This window comes from Nannobrachium achirus (genome assembly GCF_963921795.1).
Source record: "Nannobrachium achirus genome assembly, chromosome: 11".
Classification (NCBI taxonomy): Eukaryota; Metazoa; Chordata; class Actinopteri; order Myctophiformes; family Myctophidae; genus Nannobrachium; species Nannobrachium achirus.
The window spans coordinates 2,141,194-2,161,306 of record NC_137820.1 but is presented as its reverse complement, the minus strand read 5'-3'; the positions used below and the strand labels follow the sequence as shown (position 1 = coordinate 2,161,306).

Sequence of the window (20,113 nt, the reverse complement as noted above, 5' to 3'; positions counted from 1 at the left end):
TGTCAAATAGAGTGGCAAAGTGAATTTAACATTGTTTAATGCAATCAGATAGGACTTTTCTGTTTGGATGTTTGGGCTGTCAAATCCAGAGAGTAGTTTTTGCCACTCAGTAGGCGTTTCCAGGTATGATGATGTCACACACATACCCTCTATTCTACTGGACTGGTGGGGATGTTTGACCCTCAAAGCCCCCTGTCTCTCTCTGCCCCCCCCCCCCCCCACCCCCACCCCCCACACAACTCTCCAAATTGTCATACTGCTAACATCCCTGCAGGCCATTTCAGAGCACATTCCTCCATTCTGTCTGCCTGACACACACACGCAGGCACACGCACACACGCACGCACGCACACACACACACACACACACACACACACACACACACACACACACACACACACACACACACACACACACACACACACACACACACACACACACACACACACACACACACACACAACCCAAACCCACCCCTTGCATTTCCACAACAACAAAGCTGATGACAGTCCAACAAGTCTATGGTAAATGGTGCATTTATATATTTATATAGCACTTTATTCCAAAGAGCTTTACAGAGATTATTCATTACATTCACCCATTCACACACACATTCATTACATTCACCCATTCACACACACATTCACAAACAGATGTCAGAGGAAACCATGCTTGGCACCAACCTGCTCACTGGGAGCAACTTCAGAGTCTTGCTCAAGGACTCCTGGACACTCTGGGGGAGCTGGGATCCAAACCGGAGGTTTTACCTGCTGATGAAGTTATGAAGATGAAAGATATGAGAATGGATTCCTATAAACCTGACCTCTGACATGTCTAATGCTCACTGTTCTGCTGGACATGTGCTTCTCAACCTTTTCAGGCCAAGACCCCCAACATAATCATATTTTAACTGGGGACCACCAAAATAATCATATTTGAACTGGGGACCCCCCACCCTGATGAGCACTAAGAGTTGAGGCATTACATTTTGTATAACACAGTTCTATTGTGCAAATAGCAGATCTACATGCTCACAACACCTTGCGTTGCGAAGCGTTGTGAGCATGTAGATCTGCTATTTTCACAATTTCTGCCTCTAATATTTGGCAAATTGTCCAATGATTAATTGTCATTTTAGAGCTATTAAAAAGTCCTTAAATTGTCACTTTAGTAATGTGCAGATACCCTCTATACACTTAAACGGTGTGTTGGTTTGTTTACTGTTGAGTGAGAAAACAATGTTGCACATTAAGTTAATCATCACCCCCCAAAATAATGTGGGGACCCCCTGGGGGTCCCGACCCACAGGTTGAGAACCTCTGTGCTAGAGAGACATGCAGGGACATCTGGCTCTCACAAGCAGCCACACACACGCACGCACGCACGCGCACACACACACACACACACACACACACACACACACACACACACACACACACACACACACACACACACACACACACACACACACACACACACACACTAATGGAAGGTTGTATAAACAGCATTGATTCAGACCTGCTTGTTGCTCTCCTCTCCTCAGCTGTGAGGATTTAAACACCCTTTACCTATAGTTCACTACCTACTGACCACTTCCTGTCCTGTTGGCCTGAGGATCCTGATTGGCTGAAGGCTGAGGTTTGGACTGTCACTCACTGCCTGAGGCGTCCTGTGGAATGTCCTGCATGTTCAGACCAATGACCACAGCACAGGGGCGGGGCTACAAGGGTCTGCATGGGTCTACAGGACAAGGACCCCTTAGAGAGAGAGATGAAGCAGGGACCCCTTAGCTGAGAGAGAGATGAAGCAGGGACCCCTTAGCTGAGAGAGAGATGAAGCAGGGACCCCTTAGAGAGAGAGAGAGAGAGATGAAGTAAATCTACAAGCTCACAGCGTCTCACATTGCATAGGTGTGTTGTGAGCTTGTAAAATATCCAAAGTATAAAATATAGTTTGAGTGGTTACACTGATTTTGCCCCAATTTGAGGCCCATTAATTTGAGGCCCTGTAGCAGCTTTTCTAGGCTGCTGTCAAAGTTGGAAGTGGAGGGTAGAAATGAGCTGCAAAGGGAACCAACAAGTTGAGATGGTTCCCTTTGCACTCTTCAAAACCCCCAGGGTACCATGCCTTCTTCTGTGGAGGTTTAATGAGATCCGTCATATTTGTGTCCCATAACCGCACCTACACGCAGAGCAGCACTGATTTCATTGGTTTCAAGAGCTCACTCACGCACAAGATTTGAATTAAGCTGGTCGTGTCGAGCTTTATTCAAATTCAATGCGTCCCGCCAGCCGATCTGATGCGTGCGCTCAGCGTGCTGATGCATGCGCTCAGCGTTCGCTCAGCGTGCGCTCAACGTGAAATCGATGCAAAATTGACGCATCGCGCAAGACAGCGCGTCTCGCGCGATACGCCCGCCTCCATTGAAGATGAATGGGATACGTGCGTTCACATACGCAGCTCCTGTGTGGTGTGAAAGGGGCTTAACATATACATGTAGGTTTTTTGAGGTATTTTATACTTTTGATGTATTTTTTTTTAAAAAAATGTGATGTAAATAATAAAATGTCAAATAAACTGTTAGATTCACTTGACACCACTGTCACAGTCACTATAATATTTAAATGACAAAGAGATAATTTGCAAACATGGACAGTCTGACAGCAGAATTGAGGGTAGGCGAAATGGCTCAGACAGGTAGGTAAATGGTAAATTTATATAGCGCTTTTGATCCAAAGCGCGTTACAGAGATCGTGCATTACATTCACCCATTCACGCACACATTCATACACCGGTGGCGGAGGAAACCATGCAAGGCACCAACCAGCTCACCGGAAGCAATGTGGGGTTCAGAGTCTTGCCCAAGGACCCTTCGACATTAACTCAGGGGGAGCCCGGATTTGAACTGGGAACCTTTCGGGAACCCTTCGTGCTCTAATAACGGTTTCTCTACCCCTGAGCTATGCCGCCCCAGGTGAAAAGACTCTCCTCCAAGGCGAAAATGCCAGGCGAAAGGACCAAATGCGTGTAGGCGAATATGTTATAGGCGAATATTCCTGACACCTTTTGAGGTCACAACAGGTCTGTACCTGAGACTTGTGACAACACAATGTTAGCCCCTCCCCCAACTCCTCTCCCTCTCCCTCTCCCACACACACACACACACACACACACACACACACACACACACACACACACACACACACACACACACACACACACACACACACACACACACACACACACACACACACACACACACAGCACTCCCCAGGGCATATTGCCTTCTTCTGTGGAATGAATGAATGTGTTATTTCTTGACCCATGGCACGTGGGATTATCAGACACATCTAATAAATCGGTAAACAAACACAAACATTCCATTGCAAACCAACAGCCTGTAATATACCCAGTTTTGAGCGGAACACATACAATAGGGGGAGAACGGGGTAAGATGAACCACCCCCTTTATCTTTAAAACTATACACATGAGTTGTCATTTGACCTTAAAATAAGAACACAAACATTTCCACCTGGCTGTGGCGTTGACAGACACATGGGCAAAGTGGCAAACATATTTCTACCCAAAAAAAGTGTTTTAGCTGGTCGAAGTAATTCTTTTTACTTTTATGGTATAATGATTTTTATTTTAAAGCAAATGTAACCAGGTCTAAACTTGTATATCATGCATGTTGGTGATATCCCAATGTATAAAACTATGTGAATCATTTAGCTCATGAGTCTTCAACAGGGGGTCCGGGACCCCTAGGCCTAGGGGGTCCTCAGAGTTACTGCAGGGGGTCCTCCAAATCTTTGTGTGATAGAAACTTCTTTTTTTCTCCTTTTTTATATTTTATATTTAGCTAAAGAGCATCCCGATTCCTGAAACATAAGCTAGCCAGGTTTTTCTCAAAATGGTGGCTGTGGGGCAAGACACACACACACACACACACACACACACAAGGTAGATGCCTTGGGGTAAATTGAACTATGTGAATCACCATTCATATGTTATATTAGATCTTTGCTACTCAAATTATGCTGAATGATCCTTCGTTTTGATGAATACACTAATAGGCTAATATGACAAATATGCCTTAAATTGTCCTCTATAAACAATGTAAAATTAAAAACACCTTAATTATTTTATTTCTTCTAGAAATAGCTAATCTTTCACCCAATAGGGGAAATTTAATTTACAACATTGTAGTTATAGAGGACAATTATAATGTATTACGGCATATTTGTCGTATGTGTGCGCGCGCACACAGTGGTGTAAAGTGACATTTACTTAAGTACAATTTTGAGTTATTTGTAGGCTACTTTACTTGAGTATTTCCAATTTCCTATACTTTTACTTTTACTTCACTACATCTCAGATCCAAATATCATACTTTTACTCCACTACACGTATTTCAAAACTTTACTTTTTTCGATTTTGATTATTATTATTGGCCATTTGAAAATAGCTGATCTACAAGCTCACAATGTGTCGCGAGTATGAATATGAGCATGAATATGAGAATAAATACATTCATTAATAGGCCGCCTACTGTCATTGCATTTCTCAATCATCCAGTCCATTGCTCTGCTGCGCATGGCATTCATATTATTCACATTATAATACAGCCTACCAAAAGCTGTATGTTAAAGTTATTAATATAGGATATAATGCAGCACTCTTTGTTTTTTATTCTTTTACCATTTTTAAAGATGTTTATATATATATATATATATATATATATATAGTTTTAGATTTGTATTGATATAGAGCTTTACAGAGATTATAACTGTGTTGTGAACTGTTCTTTTATACTGCATAAATAAACTGTTCATTTTGATCTCTTTATTCTGGCTTTGGGAGCTTGCAAACTTTTGGGTTCATTTGGTTCCATTGGTGGTGTTTTTTTTCACATGTGTGTGTGTGTGTGTGTGTGTGTGTGCGTGTGTGTGTGTGTGTGTGTGTGTGTGTGTGTGTGTGTGTGTGTGTGTGTGTGTGTGTGTGTGTGTGTGTGTGTGTGTGTGTGTGTGTGTGTGCGCGCGCGTGTGTGTGTGCGTCCCTACCCTGCCTGCCCTGCACTGCACGTAACCGTGATGCATGAAAACTGTTTTCACCTGTACATATTTTGTTCTTATTGTATTGTATTGTGTACACTTCTGCTTTGGCAATGCAATGTAAACGTATGTTTTCTCATGCCAATAAAGCCCTTTGAATTGAATTGTGTGTGCGTGTGATCGTGAATGTCTTTGTATGTGTAATGTGTGTGTGTGTGTGTGTGTTACCTCCTCCGTGCCAGCAGGGGGCGGTAGAGCAGCAGAAAGCTGCCCCCCCCCCCACAGGAAGCCAAGCCTCCAGAACGTAAACAAAGCAGAGAGTCTGGAGGAAAACCAAACAAAGTTTAAAACGTTAAACTTTTATTAATAACTCAACTGTACAGAATAATGACCCGAGGATCTGAACAACAACTCTGCACTGATCTGTAGCCTGGAGAGAGAATTAGAACGGCTTTTATACCTTTATAATAACAGTTATTCACCATTCACTGCTTTATTTCTGTCTCTATTCACAGTTTATAGTGTTGGGACGACATGTGGTTGAGCTGCTCTGAGCACACACGTAGTTAATGACTTAATAGTTAATGAGTTAACCTAGTTAATAGTTAGTTAATGACTTAATAGTTAATGAGTTAACCTAGTTACTAGTGAGTTAGTTTATCAGGTATTCTATCAGTGTCAGGATGGGGATGTGCTTGCCTTGCTTCGGTGGAACATCAGATGACATGGTGATGACTCCTGACCCAGTAAGTAATCTGTACTCTATAATAACATGATGCCAGGGACCCCATGTTGCCCGCGGACCCCCATTTTAAAGGATATGCCCGCGGACCCCCGGTAGAGACTATTTTTGCAGCTCTAGCAGTGATTAATAGCGACACACGCTCCCATAAGTGTCAATATTTGGGGGTCCCTGACATTAAAATGGTTTATAATAGTCACTGTTTAGATGCTAGAGCCGCAAAAATGTTCTCTTATGGGGGTCCGCGGGCATATCTTTTGAAATGGGGGGTCCGCGAGGTAATAAGTGTCAATTTGGGGGTCCTTGACATTACCGCAGACCCCCCCAATCCCATTTGAAAATATATGCCCACGGACCCCCATAATAGACGATTTTCGCGGCTCTAGAAGTGATTCCCAAACTTTTTTAAGTTCAAGGATCCCCAGTTTGACATGCATTAGTCTACGGACCCCCGTTTAATGGCATTTCTATCTGAGACTCCAATTTATGTTGTAAAATCAAGAGTTTAACCAAATGGACCCCCTAAAGGTCTGTAACTCTGAGAACGTACAAATGGACCCATTATACACAGAGTCTACTGCAGACATTAATAACCAAATTAAGAAAGAAGTTAAGAAGAAGAGAGCAGATGTTGTACAGTATGTTCTAAAGCAGTGCTTTATTTATTCAGCATTTGACCAACAGAACCACCGTCTGATGACATTCTGTCCACAAATCCATGCTGTATTGATGTTGGATAACAGGCACACATTGATAAAACATATACATTCTTCTACATTCTCTAATTGTGTAGACTTCTTGTGAATTAAGTAATGCAAGTGTTTAACAATAATATAACTCTTGAGAGTGTAAATATAAACCAAATGGACCCGTTGGTTTCATTTTACGCTCTCAAGAGTTAAAGATCTATATAATAAGGGTCCATTTGGTTATCAACTCTCCATTTAGCTGGGGACCACCTGGAACCCCCTCAAGGACCACCGGCTGAGAAGCACTGTCCTAAAATACAACAAAGTACAAAGCATTGCTTTTGGTTGCATTCATTCCTGCCTCAGTGACAGCACAACCCTGACAGCTCTTAGTTGTTTCAGTAGCCCTAGACTGGCTGTGAAGTTTGCTTTTAATAAAACATACATTTCATGTAATTCCACATAAACACCTACAGCCATGGCATTAAAAGTTACTCAGATTACTCCTGACCTGTTTTCTGTAAATATTGTATTATTTGAGTACAAAGGACCCCAATGGAAACAATCCATAGTGCTTTCTGGGGTTTAAATCATATTAGTAGACCTTGGATCTGAACTGTCCTGTCCTGTGCTTTTCCTTTGCAAACTTCTAATAAAGCATTTAAACAATATTCAATCAATCACTCACCCAATCATGAAATGCTGTGACTTGGGCTCAGATAGTATTTGTCCATTTGTTTCCATTTAAAAGTCCTTACAGAAAACTTGTATTTATTAAACGTATCTCCATGTTCCCAGCAGTTACAGTCAGTGAGCAACATGCTCACGTTATGGATCTCACAGTAGACAGGTGTCATTCATTAGGACACAGGATAGGGTGGCACCAAGGAAGCTAATAGAAGGAAAGGACACTGATGTCATTTTCTCTAGCCAATGTAACACTCTCTTCCTTGGTGCCCAGTCTGCCCACCTATCCTGTTGCCCACTGTGCCAGTGGGCACCTAAACTTTGGGGATTGGAAACAGTTGGAAATAATATAAAACCTATATGATTTGAACATATAATGATCATGTCAAGGACCCCAATATTGACACTTATTACCCCGTGGACAGAATTATATGTATTTAGGGGTTATATGTACTGTATAGTGTATATGCACCACCCATCTGAAAATATGTTGTTCCAGGGACCCCCAGAAGCAAGGATTTGAGTTACAGATGTTGTGTTGTTTTAGTAAAACTGTTGTCTTTTCTGTCTTAAAGGAAACAAGACGACAACAACTGGCAGAAGCTGCTGAAAAGAGACAGAAAGAGGTAGAGTAACAAATTACTGTGTAACTGTCTTAACATTAGGTTCTAATCCACTAGAGACAGACAAAGATAGACCAACATATTATTGTGTGACTGTCTAACCAGTGGGCTAGCAATAGCATTATGTTATAGAAACAGAAATAGATAGACCAACATATTATTGTGTGACTGTCTAACAGCAGGCTAACATTAAGTTCTAATCCACTAGAAACAGAAATAGATAGAGAAACATATTATTGTGTCACTCTAACAGCAGGCTAACATTAGGTTCTAATGCACTAGAAACAGAAATAGATAGACTAACATTATTGTGTGACTGTCTAACAGCAGGCTAACATTAGGTTATAGAAACAGAAATAGATAGACTAACATATTATTGTGTGACTGTCTAACATTAGGTTCTAATCCACTAGAAACAGAAATAGATAGACTAACATATTATTGTGTGACTGTCTAACATTAGGTTCTAATCCACTAGAAACAGAAATAGATAGACTAACATATTGCTGTGTGACTGTCTAACACCAGGCTAACATTAAGTTCTAATCCACTAGAAACAGAAATAGATAGGCTAACATATTGCTGTGTGACTGTCTAACATTAGGTTCTAAAGCATCAGCAGCAGCACAGAGTAATGTTTCTCATAGCAGAAGAGCAGACAGCTGAGCTCCTAATATGGTTGCACTGCTAACGTCTAATTAATGATCCTCACTGTTCATAACCAGTGACAGCTCTTGGAGATTTTGGGAACTCGGGACTCCCATGTGAAAGTCCAATATCGTAATTAACCATTGACCCAAAAGGATATCCCTATGGACGGAGGGAGATACTAGACCAGCTTGAGGTGTAATGCAGGCTGCTTATATAGCAGCAGCCATTGGTACATACAGTGTCTGTCTGTCTGTCTGTCTGTCTGTCTGTCTGTCTGTCTGTCTGTCTGTCTGTCTGTCTGTCTGTCTCTCTATTTCAATTTCAATTCAAGCACAAACATTCGTATATTGCCAAAGCATTACATACAGTAAGATACAAAATACTCTCTCTGTCTCCCTTACCATATCACTGCTTTTAAAGTGACACACACACGCATACACACACACACACACACACACACACACACACACACACACACACACACACACACACACACACACACACACACAATGGGTATTTGTAAAAACCCACACACAGACATATAGCATTCAAAATAAAAAAATAAATACAAAAAAAATGTAGGTTTTTCCCGACAGTGATGATATGGTAAATGATGGACAGTCACCCTCACTGACCTTTTATAACTGTGGTTATTATATATAATATAATATAATAGATGGAATCATAGAATGGTTTGTTTATTATTACACAGAGATTCTTTTATAACTGTGGTTATTATATATAATATCATATAATAGATGGAATCATAGAATGGTTTGTTTATTATTACACAGAGATTCTTTTATAACTGTGGTTATTATATATAATATCATATAATAGATGGAATCATAGAATGGTTTGTTTATTATTACACAGAGATTCTTTTATAACTGTGGTTATTATATATAATATCATATAATAGATGGAATCATAGAATGGTTTGTTTATTATTACACAGAGATTCTTTTATAACTGTGGTTATTATATATAATGTCACGCAATAGATGGAATCATAGAATGGTTTGTTTATTATTACACAGAGATTCTTTTATAACTGTGGTTATTATATATAATATCATATAATAGATGGAATCATAGAATGGTTTGTTTATTATTACACAGAGATTCTTTTATAACTGTGGTTATTATATATAATATCATATAATAGATGGAATCATAGAATGGTTTGTTAATTATTACACAGAGATTATTTTATAACTGTGGTTATTATAATGTCACGCAATAGATGGAATCATAGAATGGTTTGTTTATTATTACACAGAGATTCTTTTATAACTGGACATCTATAATAGATGTCCATCTATTATATGATATTATATTATATATAATATCATATAATAGATGGAATCATAGAATGGTTTGTTAATTATTACACAGAGATTCTTTTATAACTGTGGTTATTATATATAATATCATATAATAGATGGAATCATAGAATGGTTTGTTAATTATTACACAGAGATTCTTTTATAACTGTGGTTATTATATATAATATCATATAATAGAGAAGAATCATAGAATGGTTTGTTTATTATTACACAGAGATTCTTTTATAACTGTGGTTATTATATATAATATCATATAATAGAGAAGAATCATAGAATGGTTTGTTTATTATTACACAGAGATTCTTTTATAACTGTGGTTATTATATATAATATCATATAATAGATGGAATCATAGAATGGTTTGTTTATTATTACACAGAGATTCTTTTATAACTGTGGTTATTATATATAATATCACACAATAGAGAAGAATCATAGAATGGTTTGTTTATTATTACACAGAGATTCTTTTATAACTGTGATTAATATATATAATATCATATAATAGATGGAATCATAGAATGGTTTCTTTATTATTACACAGAGATTCTTTTATAACTGTGATTAATATATATAATATCATATAATAGATGGAATCATAGAATGGTTTCTTTATTATTACACAGAGATTCTTTTATAACTGTGATTAATATATATAATATCATATAATAGATGGAATCATAGAATGGTTTCTTTATTATTACACAGAGATTCTTTTATAACTGTGATTAATATATATAATATCATATAATAGATGGAATCATAGAATGGTTTCTTTATTATTACACAGAGATTCTTTTATAACTGTGGTTATTATATATAATATCATATAATAGATGGAATCATAGAATGGTTTCTTTATTATTACACAGAGATTCTTTTTCCAAAAGCGTAAGCACACAGGGAGCCGTCCCAGGGTGCAGTGGGGGTAAGTCAGTTCACCGTGCACTGAAGAGTGTGGAATGGCTCTCACCACTCACACTGGCTCTGCACTGGCATGGGGTCTTCAACGCTTTACAGCCTAGCTGTGAGACAGAGGAAGCAGGGACCCCTTAGCTGAGACAGAGGAAACAGGGACCCCTTAGCTGAGACAGAGGAAGCAGGGACCCCTGAAACCTCTCTGACAGTTAATCACTTAAAACCCCTTAAAAAACATATTTGCTGAAACTAGCCGATCTACAAGATCTACAACACCTCGCGCTGCGAGATGTGGCGAGCTTGTAGATCTGCTATTTTTGGCTCATGTTCCCCTCAGAATAGGGAACCGAATAGGGGTTCAAGTGGTTAATGTAAAAAAACATAACACACAAAGATTTGGCGCCCCCCTGTAGTAACTCTGAGGACCCCCTAGGGGTCCCGGACCCCCTGTTGAAGACCCCTGCCATCCATCATTATTAAGGTTTGCTCAATTCAATCCACAACGCTTTTCACTTTCATCAGCAGCACACGATGTGATGATGAGTGGACTGTCACTTTGCACTTATACTGATAACATACTTTATTATTACCATGATTTATGATGTTTATTTAGTTGTTGTTAAAATGTTAAATGTTTCTTTCTTACAGACAGCCTACAGGGGAGACCAGTGTTTATTTAGTAGTTTATTTAAAGTGTTAAATGTTTCTTACAGACAGCCTACAGGGGAGTCCAGTGTGTATTTAATAGTTATTAGTGTGGTTAAATGTTTCTTACAGACAGCCTACAGGGGAGACCAGTGTGTATTTAATAGTTATTAGTGTGGTTAAATGTTTCTTACAGACAGCCTACAGGGGAGACCAGTGTGTATTTAATAGTTATTAGTGTGGTTAAATGTTTCTTACAGACAGCCTACAGGGGAGTCCAGTGTGTATTTAATAGTTATTAGTGTGGTTAAATGTTTCTTCCAGACAGCCTACAGGGGAGTCCAGTGTGTATTTAATTGTGTATTTAATAGTTAAATGTTTCTTACAGACAGCGTACAGGGGAGACCAGTGTGTATTTAATAGTTATTAGTGTGGTTAAATGTTTCTTCCAGACAGCCTACAGGGGAGACCAGTGTTTATTTAGTAGTTATTAGTGTGGTTAAATGTTTCTTACAGACAGCGTACAGGGGAGACCGGTGTGTATTTAATAGTTTATTTAATAGTTAAATGTTTCTTCCAGACAGCGTACAGGGGAGACCAGTGTGTATTTAATAGTTATTAGTGTGGTTAAATGTTTCTTACAGACGGCGTACAGGGGAGTCCAGTGTGTATTTAGCTGTTTATTTAAAGTGTTAAATGTTTCTTCCAGACAGCCTACAGGGGAGACCGGTGTGTATTTAGTTGTTTATTTAATAGTTAAATGTTTCTTACAGACAGCGTACAGGGGAGTCCAGTGTGTATTTAGTAGTTTATTTAAGTGTTAAATGTTTCTTCCAGACAGCCTACAGGGGAGACCAGTGTGTATTTAATTGTGTATTTAATAGTTAAATGTTTCTTACAGACAGCCTACAGGGGAGACCAGTGTGTATTTAATAGTTATTAGTGTGGTTAAATGTTTCTTACAGACAGCCTACAGGGGAGACCAGTGTGTATTTAATAGTTATTAGTGTGGTATAATGTTTCTTACAGACAGCCTACAGGGGAGACCAGTGTGTATTTAATAGTTATTAGTGTGGTTAAATGTTTCTTACAGACAGCCTACAGGGGAGACCAGTGTGTATTTAATAGTTATTAGTGTGGTTAAATGTTTCTTACAGACAGCCTACAGGGGAGACCAGTGTGTATTTAATAGTTATTAGTGTGGTTAAATGTTTCTTACAGACAGCCTACAGGGGAGACCAGTGTTTATTTAGTAGTTTATTTAATAGTTAAATGTTTCTTCCAGACAGCCTACAGGGGAGTCCAGAACCCAGAAGCTGTTTATTTAATAGTTAAATGTTTCTTACAGACAGCCTACAGGGGAGACCAGTGTGTATTTAATAGTTATTAGTGTGGTTAAATGTTTCTTACAGACAGCCTACAGGGGAGACCAGTGTGTATTTAATAGTTATTAGTGTGGTTAAATGTTTCTTACAGACAGCCTACAGGGGAGACCAGTGTGTATTTAATAGTTATTAGTGTGGTTAAATGTTTCTTACAGACAGCCTACAGGGGAGACCAGTGTGTATTTAATAGTTATTAGTGTGGTTAAATGTTTCTTACAGACAGCCTACAGGGGAGACCAGTGTGTATTTAATAGTTATTAGTGTGGTTAAATGTTTCTTACAGACAGCCTACAGGGGAGACCAGTGTGTATTTAATAGTTATTAGTGTGGTTAAATGTTTCTTACAGACAGCCTACAGGGGAGACCAGTGTGTATTTAATAGTTATTAGTGTGGTTAAATGTTTCTTACAGACAGCCTACAGGGGAGACCAGTGTTTATTTAGTAGTTTATTTAATAGTTAAATGTTTCTTCCAGACAGCCTACAGGGGAGTCCAGAACCCAGAAGCTGTTTATTTAATAGTTAAATGTTTCTTACAGACAGCCTACAGGGGAGTCCAGTGTGTATTTAGTAGTTTATTTAATAGTTAAATGTTTCTTACAGACAGCCTACAGGGGAGTCCAGTGTGTATTTAATAGTTATTAGTGTGGTTAAATGTTTCTTACAGACAGCCTACAGGGGAGACCGGTGTGTATTTAATAGTTATTAGTGTGGTTAAATGTTTCTTACAGACAGCCTACAGGGGAGACCAGTGTGTATTTAATAGTTATTAGTGTGGTTAAATGTTTCTTACAGACAGCCTACAGGGGAGTCCAGTGTGTATTTAATTGTGTATTTAATAGTTAAATGTTTCTTACAGACAGCCTACAGGGGAGACCAGTGTGTATTTAATTGTGTATTTAATAGTTAAATGTTTCTTACAGACAGCCTACAGGGGAGACCAGTGTGTATTTAATTGTGTATTTAATAGTTAAATGTTTCTTACAGACAGCCTACAGGGGAGACCAGTGTGTATTTAATAGTTATTAGTGTGGTTAAATGTTTCTTACAGACAGCCTACAGGGGAGACCAGTGTGTATTTAATAGTTATTAGTGTGGTTAAATGTTTCTTACAGACAGCCTACAGGGGAGACCAGTGTTTATTTAGTAGTTTATTTAATAGTTAAATGTTTCTTACAGACAGCCTACAGGGGAGACCAGTGTGTATTTAGTAGTTATTAGTGTGGTTAAATGTTTCTTACAGACAGCCTACAGGGGAGACCAGTGTTTATTTAGTAGTTTATTTAATAGTTAAATGTTTCTTACAGACAGCCTACAGGGGAGACCAGTGTGTATTTAGTAGTTATTAGTGTGGTTAAATGTTTCTTACAGACAGCCTACAGGGGAGACCAGTGTTTATTTAGTAGTTTATTTAATAGTTAAATGTTTCTTCCAGACAGCCTACAGGGGAGACCAGTGTGTATTTAATAGTTATTAGTGTGGTTAAATGTTTCTTCCAGACAGCCTACAGGGGAGTCCAGTGTGTATTTAGTAGTTTATTTAAAGTGTTAAATGTTTCTTCCAGACAGCCTACAGGGGAGACCAGTGTGTATTTAATTGTGTATTTAATAGTTAAATGTTTCTTACAGACAGCCTACAGGGGAGTCCAGTGTGTATTTAATTGTGTATTTAATAGTTAAATGTTTCTTCCAGACAGCCTACAGGGGAGTCCAGAACCCAGAAGCTGTTGAGAGGAAGAGAAAGAAACAAGAGGAGGTTGAGAAACAGGCTGTGACGCTGGCGCCCTCTGGAGGCGGGGGGCTGAAGGTCAGTCGCATGCTGTTCATGTCACAGGTTCCAATCCAATCCACTTTGTTTATGAAGCACATTTTACAACCGAGGTTTACAAAGTGCTTCACAAAATACAGCAAGAAAAATGCAAAAACACAGAAGAACAGCAAAATCACACGAAAATAAAACAACAGTGAAACAAACAAAACATAGACCACAGAAACTCTATTCTATTCTATTTTCCCCCCCGTTTCTACGGTTTCTTGGGCTGGATATGGCAGCCTGGAACGGTTGTTCAAGTGCAGCTAAACTTGGCATGTTAGAAAACGTGCCACAATTAACAATAATGCATTGCACCTGTGCAGCTGACCTGCGGAACCTGGGAATATACCATTTTGTCAAGATGGGGAGAATATAATTATAATACCTTGTTTAAGTGACCATTTTGTTAAATGTTGCATTTGTAGCTATTTTACTGTAATTTAACAACATAATAACCAGCACAGATAGACAAAGAGACATTCATGGAATTAAAAGTATCTTTTATTCTCCCCCCCTGGACCCAGGGTATGGCAGCTGCATACCCCTGGACCCCCCTGGACCCAGGGTATGGCAGCTGCATACCCCTGGACCCCCCTGGACCCAGGGTATGGCAGCTGCATACCCCTGGACCCCCCTGGACCCAGGGTATGGCAGCTGCATACCCCTGGACCCCCCTGGACCCAGGGTATGGCAGCTGCTTACCCCTGCCATACCCAATTGACGCCCCTGCATCCACGTCACCCCTGAACTACACTGTTACTTTACTGTACCTTGCAGTTATGTCAGCTTATTCACTACGTAAATATGTTATCATTTCCCCCTTGGAATACAGAATGGCTTGAGGAAAACCTTTCTATTTTGAGAGAAACATCATTTGTTTCCATTATAGGACAGATCGAAAATAACTTGAACCCCAGCATCGCTTTTTCTTGGGAGGAACGTTCACCAGAAATAGCCGATCTGCATCTGCTCTTTCTGTTGAAGAGACTTGGTGAACTGTAGGCTGAAAATGATCGCACCAAGTACAGTTTGTTCACTATGTATAAGTGTTTAAACTGAAGTGATGATGATACAGTCTGAATACTGTATCATCAAATTATTCTGAGGCACCCCTGGGTTCCTCCTGTCGCCCTAGACCAGGGGTTCTCAAACCTTTCTGTCTCAGGGCACCCCAGGAATATCTGTTTTAATCCGAGGCACCCCTATTATATCGTTGTTGTCGGGTGGAAACCTTGTATGTCCAAAACCTTCTCTTTTTGTTTTATTATTTTCAAAACGATTTAAAAGAGTGAAAATAGCCGATCTACAAGCACACAACGCCTCGCATCGAGGCGTTGTGTGCTTGTAGATCTGCTATTTTCACTACTTGTGTGACACTTTTGTATGATGAAGCAGGGCTTTTATTTGACCAAAAACATAACACATTTGAAACTTGGAGATCCGAGGTTTTTGCCTGACAGTGACGATATTGATCATTTTCACTCCCAGCACCTTATATTTATAGCATATTTTAGTGATTATGTTGCGAGGAAAACGTTGAGATAACAGCCATTTTGGTTAGAACTGACTGAAAATAACTTTGTACTTCAGGTTTAAAATGATACTAAATATTCTTTTGTGTCCAAATAAATTCCAAATATTATCAAATTATCTCGCGGCACCCCTGGACTGCCGTCACGGCACCCCAGGGTGCCCCCTCACCCACTTTGGGAAACCAGTGTTGTTTTTGACAGCAAATTTTGATTTAGTTTTAGTCATAGTCTTTTGAATAAAATGTCATTTAGTTTTAGTCATAGTCTTTTGAATAAAATGTCATTTAGTTTTAGTCATAGTCTTTTGAATAAAATGTCATTTAGTTTTAGTCATAGTCTTTTGAATTTTAGTCATAGTCTTTTGAATAAAATGTCATTTAGTTTTAGTCATAGTCTTTTGAATAAAATGTCATTTAATTTTAGTCATAATTTAGTCACCTGAAAAGTATTAGTTTTAGTCAAAATCTTAGTCGACTAAATATCATAAGATTTTAGGCGACTAAATCTACAGTTGATTTAGTCAACTAAAATGCATTTTGGCAGGCCTTGATGGCATCGTAATGACCAATTTTACACTTGGTTTGTGTGCTGAAAATAGCCGATCTACAAGCTCACAACGCGTCGCAGCGCGGCACGTTGTGAGCTTGTAGATCGGCTATTTTAAGCGTGCCACACCTGAGAGCAACCAAACATAAAATTACTTTCTTCTCCACTAGTCTCTTCCTAACGTTTTAGTCTGGTTTTTATTTTGTTGACGAAATTGTCAACATATTTAGTCTTAGTTTTAGTCATCACAGCTTAGTTTTCATTTCATTTTTTTTTTTGTTTTCGTCAGTGAATAAAACGCAGGCGACAAAACATTTTTGTCATAGTTTTAGTCGACAAAATCAACACTGTGGGAAACCATGCGTTCCAGAACATTATTATTATTATTTCTTTTATTTTTTTTAAAGATGTCAAAATACCTGAGATCAGAGAGATGCTTTTCTCTGTTTGTGTGTTGGCTCCCTCGTTTAGCTGATTGAGAAAATGTGTGTTCATTCTAGTGGCTGGACACTTTTTTTGATTCAAACAGCTCTATCTCTGGAACCATTTGTCTGATTGACAAACTTCTTTTTGCCACTGAATCACAACAACTGTGTCTGTTTCTGTGGGAAATCTTTATAAAAAAAAAAGAAAAACATACAAAATCCTGGCACAAATACCTTGGGGCCATTTTGGCCCTTGGCACAGAAAGAGGTAACTGCTAACTGGTCCTTTGTTTGTCTGTCTGTCCTCTCACTGCAGTGGCAGGTGGGCTGAACACTCCGTTACCACCAACCAACCAACCGTCTTCTAAATGGAAACCAAGCGTCATGGAGTTTATCGTCGCTGCAAGACGAAACCAAAGCCTTCTGAGAGAACGATGCCTAATTGATCTTTATTTATTTGTAGTTTGTTTACGACGTGATTGTTGTTTAGTTTAGTTTAGTAGTTTTGAGGCGGTCAGATGTCTCGCTGAAAAATAACCAACCACCGTGACGTTGACACCCAGCACGACCTGACCTCTCGGTGCCGCGCTGTGAGCTTGTATATCTGCATTTTTTCTAAAGTTAAAGCATAAAATAATGGTTAAAGTGGTTAAAATCTAACGCGACTCGGGCGCGTTCCAGGTATTTGAGAGTTAACCTCTTGACCTCTTGATGCCAGGCGGTCACTAAGCCACCTGTAGACTGACCGTTAGCTGCTGTGTCCACCTGTCCTGTAGGGATGATAAGAGATATTATCGTTTATCCTGATAAAAAACACTCACGATAATCGCATCGTGGAGATTTAATTTATCGTGAAATCGTCCTCCGTCATGCACTGGGATCAATTCACCTTTTATTTGCAGAGCTGCATATCTGTTACCATTTAAACCCTCTATTGGTAAAACCTACTTGATAGTCTTTTTTTTCATTCTCTACCAAATCTCTTTGCCAAAAAAATAACCGATCTACAAGCTCATATATTATAGGACAGATCAAAAACAACTTTTCTACTTGACGTTTAACCACTTAAACCCCAGCGTCCCTATTCAAAAAAAAAAGATTTTTAAAAAAACTGCCGATCTACAAGCTCACAATGTGTTTTGTTGCAACGCGTTGTGAGCTTGTAGATCTGCAATTTTTTTTGCTGACAAGTTTTATACTCAGCAGTTTGGAAGCCTTCCTTAGGCAAATGCCTTGATATTTTGAAACCGATTTTTAGGTGAGTGCCTTGACGTTTTGAAATCGTTTTTTAGGCGAGTGTCTTGACGTTTTGAAAAGCGTTTTTTAGGCGAGTGCCTTGGCGTTTGGGTGGACACACAGCCTAAGGTCAGTGACAACAACTAGTACTGAGTAACAAAACGTGCCTCAACAGGAAACAAGCACTGGTTTATGAGATGGAGGTGAAGTCTCCTTGTTCATAAACTAGGATGAATTTATGCTCTAAAGGAATACTTCACTACTATGACTTTGATGTTTGTTGTTTTTGTCCTGAGCCAATAATCCAGTATCTAATTGAAGTTAATAGCAGACTAATCTTAAAGCACAACTTTGTTTTTTTTACAAGGGTCAATATTTTAGATAGTCATTAGAGAAGAGTGTTAAAATGTTTTCATTTACTTCTATCATTTTTGTGATTTTGATTTGCATGCATGCCCCCAGTTTGGGGGCATTTATGCAAGAGGCTAAATATGCCTTTTTAGACACAATAAGCCCATTCCCAAGATTCACTGCAATCTTTCATGGGCAGATGTGATTTATAGGGGCTGGTATAAATAGTATCAAAGAAATTGTCAGCTTATTGTGTCTAAAAAGACACATTTAGCCACTTGTACACATGAAATGAAAAGCCCCCACCCACTGAAATAAAAATAGTAAAATCGCTATAACAATAGAAAGCAGTAAATGAAAACATGTTTTCTTTTCTCTAATTACAATCTAAAATATGAACCCTTGTTGTAAAAACACTAAGTTGTCCTTTAAGGAGAGCAAAACCATATTTAAAACATTCTCCACACGGTGAGAGTTGTTTTATATCGGGTTTATTTAGTTAAACCTTGGTCTCCTACAGCAGCAAGTATCGAATTATTGTCTTAGGAATGAGACAAAAACTAAAATAATCTACATTAATTCAAGGTTTCTTGGGGAGAGTAATTGATCTTTTGGGGTGAAGTATTCCTTTAATTGGATGTTAGCTGTTCATAAATACTTTGTTCTTTATTCAACTTGACACTATTTGTTTCACTGATGCATGCTGAGTGCTTGGTGTACAAACAAAGGTTTAGTTCTCACATGCTGTACTGTGCAATTCATGACATTTTAAATCAGAACACTTATGAAACGTTTCAGATGAACGAGATGCGATCATGTTGAATGTCAGAGGTCTGTGGTTCTCAGTGGGGTCTGGTCTGGGGACCCCCAGGGGTCCCTGAGGGGGTTCCAATGGTTCCCCAGCAAAATGTCAGATAGTTCAGAACCAAATGGACCCTTAAAGCCAGCTCTGTGGCCTAATGTTCACCAAACTGGGGATCCTTGAAATCGTAAAGGTTTGAGAAACGCTGATTTAAAGTCAATGCCTGTGATGATGATTATGATGATGATGATGATTATTATTAGTATGCAAATGTTTGATCATTATTATTTTAACGTACTGCAGAGCATAATGCAGATATATTTAACATGAAAGCACAGAGTGATCAAATACAACGCTGTAACTTTATAGATAAATAATGACTTAACTTTCACACCTGAGTGTTTAAGATCCTTACCTGTCTACAAACTGCCACACAGATGGAAAATGAAGGAATAAAAGTGTTAAAATTATTTATAAACAACTCATTTACAGTCTTTAAATCCTTCTGGTGCCCTTAACTTAATGTGACCATTTGTACCACAGGAGGGCGCTGTAGACAGTGTTATTTGTTACAATAAACAGTTTATTACACTTGTGTTGTCTTTGAGTTTTTGTCCATGGACCCCCAGGGTTCTGATTGGACCCTTTACTTACATACGCTCTGTA

The 20,113-nt window shown here is 38.8% G+C and overlaps 1 protein-coding gene across 1 annotated transcript; it reads left to right on the top strand.

Annotated features, from left to right (window-relative positions):
• Positions 1 to 5,364: 5,364 nt before the first annotated feature.
• Positions 5,365 to 19,997, top strand: svip (small VCP interacting protein). The gene is made up of 4 exons (XM_080736513.1): positions 5,365 to 5,801; positions 7,749 to 7,799; positions 14,436 to 14,549; positions 17,375 to 19,997. Exons 1-4 carry the CDS (start codon positions 5,739 to 5,741, stop codon positions 17,387 to 17,389), a joined length of 243 nt encoding a protein of 80 aa, XP_080592639.1. The 5' UTR covers positions 5,365 to 5,738; the 3' UTR covers positions 17,390 to 19,997.
• Positions 19,998 to 20,113: the final 116 nt, after the last annotated feature.

What these genes read in the sequence shown, in the direction of transcription:
- svip (XM_080736513.1), top strand. Translation starts at nt 5,739, where the DNA reads ATGGGGATGTGCTTGCCTTGCTTCGGTGGAACATCAGATGACATGGTG. An exon ending in TGGTGATGACTCCTGACCCA is followed by an intron (nt 5,802 to 7,748) that starts GTAAGTAATCTG and finishes TCTGTCTTAAAG; the next exon opens with GAAACAAGACGACAACAACT. An exon ending in CTGAAAAGAGACAGAAAGAG is followed by an intron (nt 7,800 to 14,435) that starts GTAGAGTAACAA and finishes TGTTTCTTCCAG; the next exon opens with ACAGCCTACAGGGGAGTCCA.